The 17,618-nt window shown below is 36.7% G+C and overlaps 1 protein-coding gene across 1 annotated transcript in view; it reads right to left on the bottom strand.

Annotated features, from left to right (window-relative positions):
• Positions 1-17,618, bottom strand: part of RNF17 (ring finger protein 17) — a gene marked incomplete at its 5' end in the record, with an annotated part of 56,243 nt that overhangs the window by 15,569 nt on the left and 23,056 nt on the right. Inside the window, 4 exons of the mRNA XM_010851237.1 lie at positions 1,019-1,138; positions 11,072-11,235; positions 13,257-13,546; positions 15,158-15,273. Of these exons, the coding sequence (XP_010849539.1) occupies positions 1,019-1,138; positions 11,072-11,235; positions 13,257-13,546; positions 15,158-15,273 (690 nt within the window). The remainder of the gene's footprint in view (positions 1-1,018; positions 1,139-11,071; positions 11,236-13,256; positions 13,547-15,157; positions 15,274-17,618) is intronic.

Genomic DNA, 17,618 nt, shown 5'->3' with positions numbered 1-17,618 from the left:
TGGGATTCTCCAGGCAAGAATACTGGAGTGGATTGCCATTTCCTTCTCCAGGGGATCTGCCCAACACAGGGATTGAACCTGGGTCTCCTGCGTTGCAGGAAGATGCTTTACTGTTTGAACTACAAGGAAGCCCTAAAAAAAAAAATCATAAAACTTAAAAAAAAAGACCAACATGTCAATGCAATGTTTGTATAATGACTACAATGAGAGTGAAAGTGTTAGTTGCTCAGTTGTGTCCAACTCTTTGCGATCCCACAGACTGCAGCCCACCAGGCTCCTCAGTCCATGGAATTCTCCAGGCAAGAATACTGGAGCGGGTAACCATTCCCCTCCAGGGATGGAATCCAGGTCTCTCACATTGCAGGCAGATTCTTTACTTCTGAGCCAGCAGGGAAGTGACTGTTACCTTTTATGTTGAGGTTCACATAGGCAGAACAGGGGCTTTCTGCCAAAAGCCCATGAGAAGTCCCAGCTTAATTCCAGTGCCCTGTGAGTGAACATCTGGAAGCAGATCCTTATCTGTCAGTTCTCTGGATCTGCATTTTTGGTGCACATCTTTGCTGCTGTGTCACCAGTGATGCTAAGCTAAAACCACTCAGCTAAGCTGCTCCCAATGCCTGAACCACAGAAACTGTATGAATTTTTTAAAAAGCTTATTGTTGATTCAGATCACTAAATTTTAAGCTTAATTTGTTATGGAGCAAGAGATAATATGCTATTCCTTTCTCTGCTCTAGCTTCCAATTTCTTGAAACAATAACTAAAAATCAATAATCTCAAATAAAATTCTCATCTATGAAGAAATTGTATCTCTTAAATTTATTCAATGTTTTTATACCCTTTAGTATAATCCTGTAGTTTTCTTCATAAACACCCTTTAGTTGTCTTAGTAAGCTTATTTCTAAATATTTTATTATTTACTGAAAGGGATTTCATTTAACATTCCAATTTCTAAAAATTATTATTAATAAAAAGGCAGTACTTAAAATTAACCACCCTACAAATCACTGTTTACTCACAGGTATGGTGTTATAGAGCTGACAAGGAATACAAAATTGCGGTGTATCAGGATACAGTAAAATAGGATAAAGATGACACTGTGGAATCTTCTCAGTGAATCCATGATCTAAATATTGTACCTAACATAGAAAAAAATAAAACTTGTAATTAAAATTTACTACTAAAAATCAGGGGACAGAAGGAACTCCTTCTGTTATTTATTAAAAAGAAAACATTCCAGAAAGAGAGATAAATCTAGATTTTTTAAAATCTCCAGACAAAAAAGTAACATCATCATTTCCTCATCCCAGAGTGTTATCAAACCTGTCAAAAGGTTTTCTTACACATGAACATTTTTTCTTGAGAATAACCAATTTTTTGGAGGATGTTTAAATCTTTTGTTTTTCCAAGTATTTTAGAAGTTCTGATTTCCACTTAATGAAAGAGTATTTCTCAAATTCTCAGTTTTCCTCAGACAGCTTCAGTTTGAGAAACTGCATGTATTGTTCCCTTCTTGGAGAATCACATGCATAACAAAGGTTCTGAGAAGTTCTATGAGAAAGAAACTTGTTTTTAAATCATCCAGTGATCCTCAAACTTTTGTAAAGTAACTTTCTAAAGACTTCATTTTTAAAAGAATTTTGGGTTTACAGCAAAATTTAGAGAAAAGGTACAGAGATTTCCCACATAGCCCCTCACCTCCCATCCCACCTCTCACACTCTAACACCCTGTACAACAATGGTAGTTTGTTATAATCATGAACCTATATGGATACATCATAATCAAGGTCCACCGAGGTTACATCAGGGTTCATTTAGTGGTATACACCTTATGGGACTGACACTGTGAAAACACAGGGTGTTTCATTGCTCTAAAAATCCTCTATGCTCCACCTATTCAGTCCTTGTTGTTCAGCTGCTAAGCCGAGTCCAACTGTTTGCGATCCCATGAACTTCAGCACGCCAGGATTCCGTCCTTCACTATCTCCCTGAGTTTGCTCAAACTCATGTCCATTGAGTCAGTGATACCCTCCAACCATCTCATCCTTTGATGCCACCTTCTCTCTTGCCCTCAGTCGTTCCCAGCATCAGAGTCTTTTCCAATGAGTCAGCTCGTTGCATCAGTGGCCAAAGTATTGGAGCTTCAGCTTCAGCATCAGTCTTTTCCAATGAATATTCAGGACTGATTTCCTTTAAGACTGACTGGTTTGATCTCCTTGCTGTCCAAGGGATTCTCAAGAGTCTTCGCCAGCACCATAGTTTGAAAGCATCAATTCTTTGGTACTCAGCATTCTTTATGGTCCAACTCTCACATCTGTACATGAGTACTGTAAAAACCACAGCTTTGACTATATTACCAACTAAGTAATGTCTCTTTTTAATAGGCTGTCTAGGTTTGTTATAGCTTTTCTTCCAAGAAGCAAGCGTCTTTCAATTTCATGGCTGCACTCACCATTCCCAGTGATTTTGGAGCCCAAGAAAATGAAATCTGTTACTGTTTCCACTTTTTCCTCATCTATGTGCTATGAAGTGATGGCACCAGATGCCGTGATCTTAGTTTTCTGAATGCTGAGTTTTAGGCCAGCTTTTTCACCCTCCTCTTTTACCCTCAATCAAGAGGTTCTTTAGCAATGGTATCATCTGTATATCTGAGGCTATAGATATTTCTTCTGGCAATCTTGATTCCAGCTTGTGATTCATCCAGTCTGGCATTTTGCATGATGTACTCTACATGTAAGTAAAGTTAGAAAGGTGACAAAATACAGCCTTGTTGTACTCCTTTCCCAATTTTGAACCAGTCTGTTGTTCCATGTCTGGTTCTAACAGTTGCTTCTTGACCCGCATAGAGTTTCTCAGGAGACAGGTAAGGTGGTCTGGTATTCCCACCTCTTTATGAGTTTTCCAGTTTGTCGCGATCCACACAGTCAAATTGGCTTCCCTGTGGCCCAGATTGTAAAGAACCTGCCTGCATTGCAGGAGACCTGAGTTCCATCCCTGGGTTGGGAAGATCCCCTGGAGAAGAGAATGGCTACCCACTCCAGTATTCTGGCCTGGAGAATTCCATGGACTCTATAGTCCATGGAGTCACAAAGAGCTGGACACGACTGAGTGACTTTCATACAGTCAAAGGCTTTAGTATAGTCAATGAAGCAGATGTTTTTCTGGAATTCCCTTACTTTATCCATGATCCAATGAATGTTGGCAATTTGATCTCTGGTTTCTCTGCCTTTTCTAAACCCAGCTTGCACATCTGAAAGTTCTTGGTTCACATACTACTGAAGCCTAGTTTGAAGGATTTTCAGCATAACCTTGCTAGCATGTGAAATAAGCGTAGCAGTACAGTAGTCTGACCATTCTTTGGCACTGCCCTTCTTTGGGAATGGAATGAAAACTGACCTTTTCCAGTCCTGTGGCCACTGATGAGTTTTCCAAATTTGCTGACATATTGAGTGCAACACTTTAACAGCAGCATCTTTTAGGATTTGAAATAGCTCAGCTGGAATTCCATCACTTCTGTTAGTTTTGCTTGTAGTAAGGCTTCCTAAGGCCCACTTGGCTTCACACTTCAGGATGTCTGGCTCTAGGTGAGCAACCACACCGTCACAGTTATCCAGGTCATTAATACCATTTTTATACAGTTCTTCTGTGTATTCCTGCCACCTCTTCTTAATCTCTTATGCTTCTGTTAGGTCTTCTTTACCGTGTCCATCCTTGCATGGTATCTTTAATTTTCTTGAAGCGATTTCTAGGCTTTCTCATTTTATTGTTTTCCTCTATTTCTTTGCACTGTTCACTTAAGAAGTCTTTCTCTCTCTCCTGGCTGATCTTTGGAACTCTGCATTCAGTTGGGTATATCTTTCCCTTTATCCTTTGCCTTTCACTTCTCTTAGCTATTTGTAAGACCTCTTGCATTTTTTTTCTCTTTGGGATGGTTTTGTTCACTGTCTCCTATACAATGTTAGAAACCTCCATTCATAGTTCTTCAGGCACTCTGTCTACCATATCTAATCCCTTAAATCTATTCACCTTCACTGTGTAATCATAAGGGATTTGATTTAGGTCATACCTGAATGGCCTAGTGGTTATCCCTCCTTTCTTGAATTTAAACCTGAATTTTGCAATAAGGAGTTCATGATCTGAGCCACAGTCAACTCCAGGTCCTGTTTTTGCTGACTGTATAGAGCTTCTCCATCTTTGGCTGCAAAGAATAAAATCAATCTGATTTCAGTATTGACCATCTGGTGATGTGCATGTGCTCCTGTATCGTTGGAAAAGGGTGTTTGCTATGACCAGCCTGTACTGACAAAACACGCTAAGAGTTTTGACAAAACTCTTGGCCTTTGCCCTGCTTTATTGTTCTCCAAAGCCAAACTTGCGTATTACTTCAGGTATCTCTCTACTTCCTACTTTTGCATTCCAATCCCCTATAATGGAAAGGACATCTTTTTTTTGGTGTTAGTTCTAGAAGGTCTTGTAGCTCTTCATACAAGTTCAACTTTAGCTTCTTTGGCATCAGTGGTTGGGGTGTAGACTTGGATTACTGTGATTTCAAATGGTTTGCCTTAGAAATAAAATCAAGATCATTCTGTCACTTTAGAGACTGCACCCAAGTACTGCATTTCAGATTCTTTTGTTGACTATGAGGGCTATTCCATTTCTTCTAAGGGATTCTTGCCCACAGTTGTGGATATAATGGTCATCTGAATTAAATTTGCTCATTCTCATCCATTTTAGTTCACAGATTCCTAAGATGTTGGTCTTCACTCTTGCCATTTCCTGCTTGACCACATCCAATTAACCTTGACTCACTGAACTGAACTGAACTGAACATGGACTTAACATTCCAGGTTTCCGTGCAATATTGTTCTCTACAGCATCAGACTTTTACCACCAGACACATTCACAATTGAGTATCAAAATATTGCAGGGTACATAATTCTAAGCTGATTTTTTTCCCTCCCTCTCAAGATTTTAAATGTTTAAAATTTTTTAATGTTTCAATCCACTGTCATGTCATAGTTTCTGAGGAGAAGCTGGACATAATTTTTACTTTTGTTTTTCTATAGGTGAAGTTATTTTTTCCTCTGATTTCCTTCAGGGTTTTTCTCTAATTTTGACTTTCTGTCATTTGAAGTGACAGACCTTTTGTTGTGCATTTATTCCGCTTGGCGTTATCTGAACTCCAGGATCTGTGGTTTGGTGTCTAGACATACATTTGGGGAAATTTTCAGTCATAAGTTTTCAAGTATTATTTTCTCTCTTCACTTTCTGGTATTTCCATTAATCTGCATGTTACATGCTTGCAATTGTCCCACAGTTCTTAGGTATTTGGTTCTTTTTTTTTTTCAGTTTTTGTTCTACTTTTTAGAGGTAGTATTTCTAGCTCTCTATTTACACTACCTATCTGTTCTTGTATGTTGTCTACTTACTCCTTAGCATCTTAAACATGCCTGTTTTTTTTTTTTTTTAAGTTCCTGTTCTGATAACTAACATCCCTGGTTCTGATACTTTCCTTGTCTCTCCAAATTGTGTTATTCTGCCTTTTAGTATGCCTAATATTTTAAAATTTAGACATGACCTATAACATTAGTTTCAGGTATACAATGTAATGATTTGACATTTGCATATGTTGAAAATGATAATAGCAGTAAGTCTAGTTAACATCCATCACCACATACAGTTACAAAACATTTTTATTCTTGTGTTAAGAACTTTTAAGATCTACTCTTTTAGCAATTCTCACATGTACATGATTATTAGTTATAGTCACCATGCTATACACCTCCATGAATTACTTTATAGTTAGAAGTTTGTACTTTTTAACCCCCTTCACTCATTTTGCCCATCCTGTCACTGACAACCACCAATCTATTCTCCATATCCATGAGCTCAATTTTTGTCATCTTTTAGATTCCACATAAAAGTGAGATTCTTAAGTATTTGTCTTTCCCTGTCTTATTTCACTTAGCATAATGCCTTTAAGGTCCATCCATTTTGCCACAAATCACAAAATTTTCTTCTTTTTTATGACTAACATTCCATTCTATATATACACATCAATCTCTTCATCCATTCATCCATCAATGGACACTTTGGTTGCTTCCATATCCTGGCTATCGTAAGTAATGCTGTAATAAACACAGGAGAGCATACTATATTTTCACATTAATATTCCTGTTTTCTTTGGATAGAGTTGGATCATATAGTAGTTCCAGAGGTGTCTCAGGAGGCTCAGTGGTCAAGAATTCACCTGCAGTACAGGAAACCCAGGTTCAATCCCTAGGTTGGGAAGATCCACTAGTAAAGGAAATGGCAACTCACTTCAATATTCTTACCTGGAAAAATCCCATGGACAGAGGAACCTGGTGGGCTACTGCTACTGATCATGGGGTCACAAAAGAGTTGGACACAACTCAGTGACTAAACAACAACATAGTAGATCTTTTCTTAATTTTTAGAGAGTCTTCCATACTGTTTTCCACAGTGGTTGCTATCAATTCACTAAAACCAGGTTGTTTTCATTTTTATTGGGGTATAGATTTATAATGTTGTAATATTTTCCATTTTTTTTAATGTTAAGTCCTATGAGTTGTTTATATACATTAGCTATTAATTCCTTATCAGTCAGATCATTTGCAAGTATCTTCTTCCATTCAGTACACTGTCTTTTTCTTTTGTCAATGGTTCCTTCACTGTGCAAAAGTTTTTAAGTTTCATTAGGTTCCATTTGTTTATTTTTGCTTTTAGTACCTTTGTTTTAGGTGACAGATCCAAAAAAATATTGCTACAATTTACACCATAGTGTTTGGCCTAGGTTCTCCCCTAGGAGTTCTATAGTATCCAGTCTTACTCTTAGGTCTATAAACCACGTTGAGTTTATCTTTGTATATGATGTTAGGGAATGTTCTAATTTCATTCTTTTACAGTTTGGTTCTCCCAGCACCATTTATTGAAGAGACTGTCTTTTCTCCATTGTATATTTTTGCCTCCTTTGTCATGGATTGACCATTAAGTGGTTTTATTTCTGGACTTGAGTTTTATGAGTTCTTTATATATTTTGGATATCAACCCTTTAGGGAGAGGGTGGGATGATTTGGGAGAATGGCACTGAAACATGTATAATATCATATATGAAACAAGTCGCCAGTCCAAGTTCGATGCACGATACTGGATGCTTGGGGCTGGTGCACTGGGACGACCCAGAGGGATGGTGCGGGGAGGGAGGAGGGAGGAGGGTTAACCAATACAATATTGTAAAGGTAAAAAATACAATAAAATAAATATATTATTACAAAAAAACATAAAAAATATTTTATTCTATACAGTAGGTTGCCTTTTCATTTTGTTGATGGTTTCCTTTGCTGTTCAGAAAGTTTTTAGTCTGATGCCCACCTTGCTAATTTTTTTGTTGCCTTTACTTTTGATGTCTTCAAAAAATTATCACCAAGACCTTAAGGAACTTATTGCCTATGTTTTCTTTTAGGAGTTTTATTGGCTTCAGGTCTTATGTTCAAGTCTTTATAATCTATTTTGAGTTAATTTTTGTGTATTGTTTAAGACAATGGTCAAGTTTAATTCTTTTGCATGTCGCTGTTCAGTTTTTCCAATACCATTTATTGAAGAGACTGTCCTATCCCCAATGTGTATTCTTGGCTTTATCATAAATTAATTGTCCATATGTGGTTTAATTTTTAGGCTGTCTATTCTATTCCACTGATCTATACATCTGTTTTTATGCCAATAACATGCTGTTCAGTATTTTTTCCTGATGGCTGGACATGTTCTGTGTAAAAGGCCTTCAGTAACATGGCAGGAAGGTGTGGGAGAAGGGGAACTGTTCTATAGTCTTACGATTAGGTCTTAAGTCTTTCACTGAGCATATGATGTCAAACTATGAACTTTACAAGTGTTTCTCAGTCTTCTGTTCTCCGCTCCTTAAGTAGGAGATGATGGACATAGTGGGCTGGAGTTGGGTCTCCCTGTGTGGAAGTCTAGAGTTAACTAGAATTGGGTAATTTCCTTTCCCCCATGTCCACTTGCCTCTGATAATAGCCCCTGATGAACTACTTTCTCCTGAGTGCAGGCCTTATTAAGGAGAACAGAATGCTCTGGCATATTTCAAAGTGTACTCCATCTCTGATCGCTCGAAGAGGTTTTTCAGTTTGTTCAGCTTTTTAGTTGTTGATAGGATGGTGTGGCAACTTCAAAACTCCTTAAATGTGGAACCAGAAATGAGAAGTCCTCAACAACCCATTTTTTAAATGCTTTCATTTTCACACTTCAATTTCTAAATTGTTTCAAGAATAAGGGATGTCAATAAGTTATTTCTGTTACCCCAACATACTGAAATTAATGTATCACTGTTTAATTGGGTTCAAGAAAGCCCAAGGTAATTAGCATTAAAAAAAACTGAAATAGTAACTGATCTCCCCTTCTTCCTGGATGAGTGAGCAGATGATGAAACAGTGACAGCAACATCCTTGAACATATCCAAATGGGCAGTGTCTGTCTACTGCTTCTGTTTGAAATGATGCTGTGTTTTGGTTGTGGACCAAAGCTTTGAAGTGGTACTTGCCATCTTCTTTCTTCCATGACACTCTTAACCATTCAGATATGATGGAGCTGGTTACTACTTGAGTTGAGTCTTGCTTGCCTCTCCTCAGTCATCTTTGTATGAATCCAATGGTTGTGTTTTATCTTTTTAATCAATTTTTAGCTGATGTTCATGAAGAGCAGTGAGTACCTAGAACTATGCCACTAAAGAAAGGAAATCCTGTCTAAGAAGGTGTATTTCTGTACGAGAGCTGTGTCATAACCATCATTTGGGCCCTCTGCTAGAAAAGCAGAATCAAGTCTCAAATAATGCCTTTTAAATTATATCCTCTAGTATCACAGATGTAGGACAGTACTGAATCAAACCTCTGGGAATGTAAAATATCTTGTAGCTGCTTTATGATATGTAGTAGTGACTATGCTTTATCAGATCTGTTTTTAATGATGTTATTCTCGAATATTTTCTTTCCAGATGATGACTGAGAAACATAATTTTAAAAAATGGTGCCAGGTACCACAACAGTAACAGAACTTTGTTGTTTTCTGAGGTTTTGTTTTTTTACTTTTTTTTTTTAATGGAGTGTGCTAGATGTCTCTATAATTTTGTTCAGATGATTGCATAACTTTGAAAAGCTGTTGCTGTTATTGATGCATAACATACTGCTATTGGTCTTTTTATATAAATAAATAAATATAATTTGAATTTTTGGAAACTTTGGCTGTGCTGTCAACTTTGGAAAAAGTATCCCAGTTGTACTGTGTTGGGTTGGCATTGTACAGAAATTAATAGCCATATTGGTCTAGAAACATTAAATATAATTTTTTCCATTTGTACATGGGTAATGCACTATATTAAATATATAAGGTCTTATCTACATGGGTTTGATTACAGAAGGTAATAAAGTATTCTCTAAATAAAAAAAATATAAAAACTGAAACAGAATTGAGTAAAAAAATACCTGAGTACATTATAGGTAATTAGAGTAAGTGCATGGGTATGTTGTAATGTTTATTTTTTAATGTGGATCAGAGAATAACCTTAAAAGATTACAGTATCAAAATATTTTAAAATAAATTTTAAAAAGATATTAGAAAGTATGAGAAAAATACAGTTCACCACTATCTTGTTTATTTGGATTCCATATATGTAAAATTCATGATAACAATGAATTTTTGTTATCAATGTAACAATGATAACAATTAAAACTGAATTTCAAGTTACTTTTATATTAAAGAAAAAGGGTTATCTGAACAATTCAAATGTATGTGAAAAATGGACTTATCTGCTTATAAACACATGCATCTGTAAGTATCCATGCATCAACACCTAAATACTAACCCAAAATTTGAAACCATTTAAATTCTATTAAAAACATGTAAAGTTTGTATTCCGGCATATAAAGCACAAGACTTAGATCAGAAATTTAGGAATCAGAGGCTTAGATATGAATTCCAGCACCACCACTCACTGACAGGTTGACTTCGGGAACATCACTGAACATAAAAATAAATTATGTTACTGGTAAAATGGGAATAATAATCTACATCTATGATAGTTAGAAGTAAACAATAAAATATAAACCAACACAGACATGTGAAAAAAAGCTTAGAAACCTAAAGTGCTATGTACTATCAGGTATCATCATCAAATAGATAATAATCTCCTGTACAAGTATTAACAAAAGACTTTTCTTCTTAATTTTTCCACCCCTCCTAAAACCAAAATCTTTACAGGCCAAATGTCTCTTGATTTCATTGCTATACTTGGTAAGTACAACGTAAGTAGAGGCATTTTCATCTAGATTTTTACATACACTTTTTTTCAAAGTACAATTGACTCTTGGACAACACAGGTTTGGAACAAGACAACTATGAAGGTCCATTTACACATGGATTTTTTCCAATAAAAACCTACTACAGTGCTATCAATACACGATCAACAGCTGGTTAAATCTGTGACACAGAATTGTGGATATGGGAGAATGGAATAAATTATACTCAAACTGACTACACAAAATGTTGGAGCCCCCATCCTCAGTGTGTTTAAGGGTCACCTGTATGCAGCTCTTTCTGAAGATTTTGGATGAAACTCAAGTACTATTCTTAGTAGTTTGGAAAGGTAAATTAACCCTTAATATTAAAGGGTAAATTAGGAGTCCCATAAACAAATTTGCTAAGGAGATATACAAAATACTGGAAAACAAGTTGTTTGACTTAATACCATGTACACAAATAAGGCTGACAATTATAAATAATTAAATTTTAATGACCATTAAAATATTAGTGGCAAAATTCTTATCAGGAAATTTTTTTTATTATTCAGGTTAATAAATATACTTGAAAATAAAAAAAAGAAATCCTCATTACAAGTAAATATATAATGTATTTAACTGATTCGCCTACACGAATGAACTCAATAAAAGATGTTTTAATCACAATTTCATGTCTTTCCACTTAAAAGACCATTTAATATTATAGCATTTAGCCTTCAAATAGTCACAAAAGAATTTCAGACTCACCCTGATAGTGCTGCCGATGACTTCCATTACCTTGCCTCGATACCACATCGTATCTGATCCCCTTACTGCACAAGCTTCTCCCTTCTTCCAGAAATAAGGTTCCAAAAGACCAAGGCACTTTAAATTACTCTGAATTTCATCCATCATTTTTATTAGTTCAAATTCTGAAGAAATTATTAAAAATAGAAAGCATTTAGGAAATTCCCTACCATTCTCAAATGGAGTCATCATCAAAATTCAGTTACTTTACCACATATGTGTATATTAGTCCCTCAGTTGTGTCCGACTCATTATGATCCCATGGACTATAGCCTGCCAGGCTCCTCCATCCATGGGATTCTCCTGGCCAGAATACTGGAGTGGGTTGCCAAGTTCCTTCTCCAGGGGATCTCTCGGACCCAGGGATCAAACCTGGGTCTTCCACATTGCAGGCAGATTCTTTACCATCTGAGCCACCAGGGAAGTCCCACTTTACCACTTAGATAAAAGGAATTAAAATCAGTCCCTACATAATTGAACTTTAATACAAATCTAACTCAGTCAGTAACTTCTCTATGTTTCAAAACATACTACTGACTGCTACTGCTGCTGCTAAGTCACTTCAGTCGTGTCCAACTCTGTGAGAACCCCAAAGATGGCAGCCCACCAGGCTCCCCCATCCCCAGGATTCTCCAGGCAAGAACATTGGAGTGGGTTGCCATTTCCTTCTCCAATGCATGAAAGTGAAAAGTGAAAGTGAAGTCGCTCGGTCGCGTCCGACTCCTAGCGACCCCATGGACTGCAGCATACCAGGCTCCTCCATCCACGAAGTTTTCCAGGCAAGAGTACTGGAGTGGGGTGCCATTGCCTTCTCCATACTACTGACTAACAACATGTAAATTATTATTCTGATCTCTGGTTATAAGTGCAAGCATTATTTTGGAAGTGCAAAAATCCATAAAACTCTTAAACATATACCAGATAGCTCTAATATAAAACAACTAGTGCTTTAAGTTAACATCATTTTGACAGCACACCTAAGTGAAACAGAACACAAGTTATATGTTATTTGATGCCTAGATACAGCGTAATACTGCAGATATAAAATTAAAATTCTATTACTGCTACTTCCAATTAACTGGCTCATTATTTCCACAATAAATATATATCCCCATAACTTATACCAGAAAGGGTAAGCTCTGGTGTCAGTTCCTGTAACAGTTCAACCACTTTAGCTGTGAGTTCTTAAACATAAGCCTCAGTCTGGGGGAGGGGCTTCCCTGGTGGTCCAGCAGTTAAGACTCTGCCCTTCCAATGTAGGGGGCATGGGTTCAATCCTTGGCTGAGGAATTAAGATCCCCCATACAATCCAGGGTGGCTAAAAAAAAAAAAAAGCAACTCTCAGTCTGTTCTTCTATAAACTAGGTGTAATAGTGCTAACCCACACTATCAGTATCAGGGGATTGGATGGAAGGCATCTGGCAACCAGTTCTACCTATGATTATTTGTACACATCAAGAAAGTTTCTGGGTTAAGTACTATTGCTAGAGGTCTGAAACACTACTCACTTTTAGAATTGCCAATTACACAGATTTAGTCTGGTTCTCAAATTAAAAAACAATATTCAGGACTTTAACAAATGAGACAAAAAATTTCAACAAATTCATAGCCCCCATACCTCTCTCCATAGGTGGACTTACTATGAAGCTAACAGAGTTTAAGTCCTGTGAAAGCTAAAGTTGCTGTGAGTTACTGAGTGTTCTGGACACAATCAGGTTGTAGAAAGAAGTGTGAGCACATAAGTCTAAAGAGGTTTCAGGGACCACCTGAATCTCAAATGGCCCTGAATCTCCAGTCATTGACTGTGATTTCTTTTCTCATTCTAAATGAATTTGAACTTTTGTATTCTTTTTTCTTAGCCTACAATCTTGTTTAAGGGAACCACCTCCATGCTCATCTTAGGCCCAACGTTTATCCATACCCAATGTCTCATTAAATGATTTTCATGTGCTGGGCATTGTGTAAAGCACTTTTTGTGCATTACTGCATTTAATCCTCACAATAACTCAGTGAATGAAAATAAGGTTCAGAAAGGTTAAATATCTGCCCAAGGTATTTCAATCCATGTGGATCTTACTAGAGAATTCCCTAGTGGTAAAAGCAACTACTTTTACAGAAGAATCCTATATAAAGTGAAAGTTCTTACCTGATAATTTAGGTACCACAAATATAGTTCCATCATCACCAATGCAGCTGACTACTGCCTCAAATACTTTCTGGTTAGGAATAGCTGGTGGTTTATAGCATCCAGTGGTTCTTGGCTCTAGAATTTTCTCCCTAAATTCAGTCACCTTGGGTTCACTGATACCAACAGCAGCTTTCTTGTCAGGGTCAGAGTTAATCTTAATACATTTAGTAACCACTGATTCTCCTTGTTCCTGGGGGATTTCCAGAGACTTCTGGGATAATGAATGGCTGTTATCTAATTTATTAATTCTGTAACATGCAAAAAATAATAATATATCCAACCATGAGCAAATAAAAATATTCTGGGAAAACAATATAAAAAGAATCATTCAAATATACTTGAAATGTAAAGAAAACATTTTGCTCTAGTTTAGGATATCCTAGTATAATTTGCTACATAAAAATGAGCATAGTTTAAGTTGTAATGAGAATTACTTTAAATTATGAATGAGCTTGTTGAGAATAAAGCAATTGAATTTCACTTAAATGAATTAAATTACCATCTGACATTTACATGCTATTCTCTCTTAAAATCTTCTATTAAGTATATCTCAAATACCACAATTAATTAGTTGTTACTGGGAAATACAACAGCTTCAAGTTGATTTTAATTTAGCCCAAAGACAGATCAATACATGTGGCAAGTTAACAACATTCGTAAAACAATATTAAGATAATAAGTCCCTTAAAAACAGTTTTGTCATATTATTCAGATATTAAGTATTAGTGGTAACATGCTATATTCACTGATAATTGTTTTACTTCCTGTTATTCTCTTCCAATTAAAAAAGCCTATAAAAATATCCTAGAAGGAAATAGACATTGTTTATGTTAGAAAAATTATAGATTTTTGTTTTTTCCATTTTCTGTACTTTCTTCTAAAAGGAAATGAGCACTGATAAAACAGTTACATAATTTCTCAACAAACATCCCCAGCCTTGAGATAGTAGTTTTACTGCTGAAAAGTAGAAAAGAACGTTAAATTAGTGGCAGATACTGTTGGTAATATTAACTTGCCCAGCACTTTTCACTTTATCATTTCCTGCAGCAAGGAACTGTGTTAGCCTGTAGTCAGTGAACACAAGACTAGCTGCAGAGCCTGGCTGCTTGCCAGTCAGCATCTACTACATTGGCCAAATACCTTGGGTTCTGTACTATTTCTGATCTCTCATTCTCTTTTCATTTCATTAAGATTGGGGTCCTGATCCAAGTAGGGTAAGAGATAATGATCTAAGATGAAAAAAGAGATCTGGCCACGAATGGCAGATGGTTGCTACCTAGAACATGTATTTACAACTCTGATCTACTTCTACCTCTAAAAGGAAAGAGATAAAAAGAGGAAATTAGGGCTACTACAGTTAATAGCCTGATCCTTCTCCCCTGGGACCAAGGTATTTAAATCCAAAACTTAGTACCTGAAAGGATCTTTACGTGTAAATATTGTTCAATTACTTTTGTTTTGCTACCCAATTCTACTCATTTTCTACCTATTTCACACAAATATATTTGATATAAACTTACCAGAATTTCTAACATAAAGTTTAAACATTTCTGTCTAAGCAAATGAGGCCAAAGAGCACAGATTTGGTACCCACTGTGTAATTCTCTTTTCCTTTGGTTTAAAGTGTAAACGCCAGAGCAAAGGGGAAAGTATAAAAGCAAAAATGTCAGTAGGGATTTAAACATTCAGCAATCTTGAGTGAATTTATTTGTAAGCTGACTCCTCAGGGTTAGGTTATATATAAATCATTTTCAAGAACAAACAAGAGGCAATTTAGGTTGAGCACACACAGATATAAAGATTTACACAGGCAAAGAAGCAGCGTCCATCACCAACTATTTTTTAAAAACAGTCTATACCTTGTTTCTCTCAAAGCCAAACCCTTTTTAATCAAATATTTAGAAACATCAACACGCTCTCCTTTTTCATCTCTGCAGAAAATTTTCACAGGTAAGGGCCATGTTGTATTGTTTTCCTGCAGTGATTTAAGAGCAGAATAAATATGAGACTCAAAAATGCAACTTCTTATAAACATTATACTTTTAACAGGTATTCCCTCCACATTTCTCCATGCCAGAAAGAAAAATTTCCAACCAAGTAATTTTGATCTCTGAACACATCAGAGAGAAAAGAGCATGGAAAAGAGTCAACAGAGAAAGACAGTTGTTTTATGAATTCTATCATGAACACTTCATAGTCAAGGTGAAGTCTACCAAAAGGAGGAGAAAAAAGGATGACTGAAAACTTTTTTTTTTCCCATTCCAGGTTGAAGAGAGGAATACACCCTCAGTTACAAGCTCTCTATTCTCCTAAATACTTTGTTAAGTTATAAAACTAAATTATATACAGCCTGGGTGAGACCCCCCTGAGGGGGTTTTCTCCAAAGAGCATGCTCTGCATATTGTGCACGCAGTCTGTTTTAAAATCTCCACTGTTCAAAAAACTTTTTATCTTCCTCAGGCTTAGACAACACTTTGAGAGGCTTTGGGGGCAAAGTGGGGAACTCTTGGCCCTGGAAGGCGCAAACGGAGACGGCGGTGATCGCCTTAAATCAAAAAGTGGTGGATATGTTTTTGTTTTTTTTTTTTAAGGTTTGCGTAGAGGGGGAGGGAGCTCGCCAGGGCACCTGGTCACAGTGTCTCTTACAGTCTCTCTCTCTCTCTCTCTTCCTCTCTTCCTGCTTTTCTCACTTTTCTCTCCCCCTTCCTTTTTCGCTACCCTTCTCTTTCCTTCGTTTCTTTCCCTTTACCCTCTTTCTCTCTTTTTTTTTCCTCCTCCCTCTCTTTCTCTCTGTATCTCTTTTTCTAACTTCCTTTCTTCCTTTCTCAATCTTGCTGAGTTCCCTGATTCCTTCCTTCTCTGTTCCTCTCTCCTTTTCACTCTTTAGCTTTTTCTCTATCTTTAGATCTTTCTCTATTTTCTTTTTTTCCTTTTTCACTTTTTTTTTATTTTTTATTTTTTTTCTCTTTTTATTTATATATTTATTTATTTTTGCTTGGGTGAGGCCCCCCTGAGGGGGTTTTCTTCAAGGAGCAGGCTCTGTATATTGTGTATTTTTTAAAAGCTCCTTTGTTTAAAAGAAGTCTTTTTTATCTTTTTCAGCTTTAAGCAATGCTCTGGGAGACTTTGGATGTAAACTGGGGAATTTTTAGGCCCTGGGAGGTGCAAGCGGAGGTGGAGTAGTCGCCTTAAATCAGAAATTGTTGGATAAATTTTTAAAGGTTTGTGTAGAGGGGGAGGGGGCTCGCCAGGGCGCCCGGCCGCAGCGTCCTGTAAGCCCTCTCCTTCCTCGGGAGGTAGAGCACAGTCTCCCTCCTCTTCTTTGTCAATGACAGAAAATATGATCTGCGCAGAAGGTGGAGACCCACTACCATCCACCGCTATAGCCTCTCCCATAGACTATCCCACAGCCTCATGACGAGGGTCCAGAACATTTTTAATCATATTTATAGGATAAGCTTTTAGTTGTTTTTTACCTTCACCCAAGTATCTAAATTAACAGTAGCCTCTTTAACAGTTTCAAGATTACTTGTATAAAGAGTTGCCATTCTTAGTTTCGTGTTACCCATGTCAGAAAAGTAAGTATAATAGAAGATAAAGCTTTTAGCTTTTAAAAGATCAGGCTCTTCTTTGGCCTTTTAACTTCAGAAACCGTTTTCTCTCTCTAAGTCTAACTCTTTAACACTTTCAATACTTCCCACTCCTCTCGCCCTGTCTATCCTACAGGGGGGTCCGTGGCACCCTTGAGTGGGGTCCTAAAAAAAAAAAAAAGAAAAACTAAACTATATTTTCCCAGGTGTGCCTTTTTTTTCCTATGAAAAGCCAAAGAAAGAACTACAAAACACATATTCTGCTTTCTGTGGAATTACAAAACAGGGAAGTACACACAGAAAAAATTAACATAAAATTACTTATAAGAAAATTCTAATTGTTAATGCAATAAAATGGATCAAATGGCATTACTGCAATAATGTATCAAATTAAAAAAAGGTTAAGGAGGCAAGAAATACTTCTTAGTGTTCTGAAAAGATTTATCCTATGTATCCTTTCTCAAATCCATATTCATACAAACACCTTTCAGACATACAGTTAATATGATTTCACCAGAAGCCTAACTTTCCAACTTGTAAAGAATATAAAAAATTCCCAAACAGGCATTATAACTTGAAGACCAAAAAAGGTTGCAAAAAAACGTCCAAACAGGAAATTCTCTGATGGTCCAGCAGTTAGGACTCTGCACTTTCAGTGCCAAGGGGCCCAGGCCTGATCTCTAGTTGGGGAACTAAGATCCCATGTGCCATTCAGACAAAAAAAAAAAAA

This window comes from Bison bison, unplaced genomic scaffold (assembly GCF_000754665.1).
Source record: "Bison bison bison isolate TAMUID 2011002044 unplaced genomic scaffold, Bison_UMD1.0 scf7180017864299, whole genome shotgun sequence".
NCBI lineage: Eukaryota > Metazoa > Chordata > Mammalia > Artiodactyla > Bovidae > Bison > Bison bison.
Note: the sequence above shows the minus strand (reverse complement) of the source record. Positions and strands in the feature narration are given on the sequence as shown.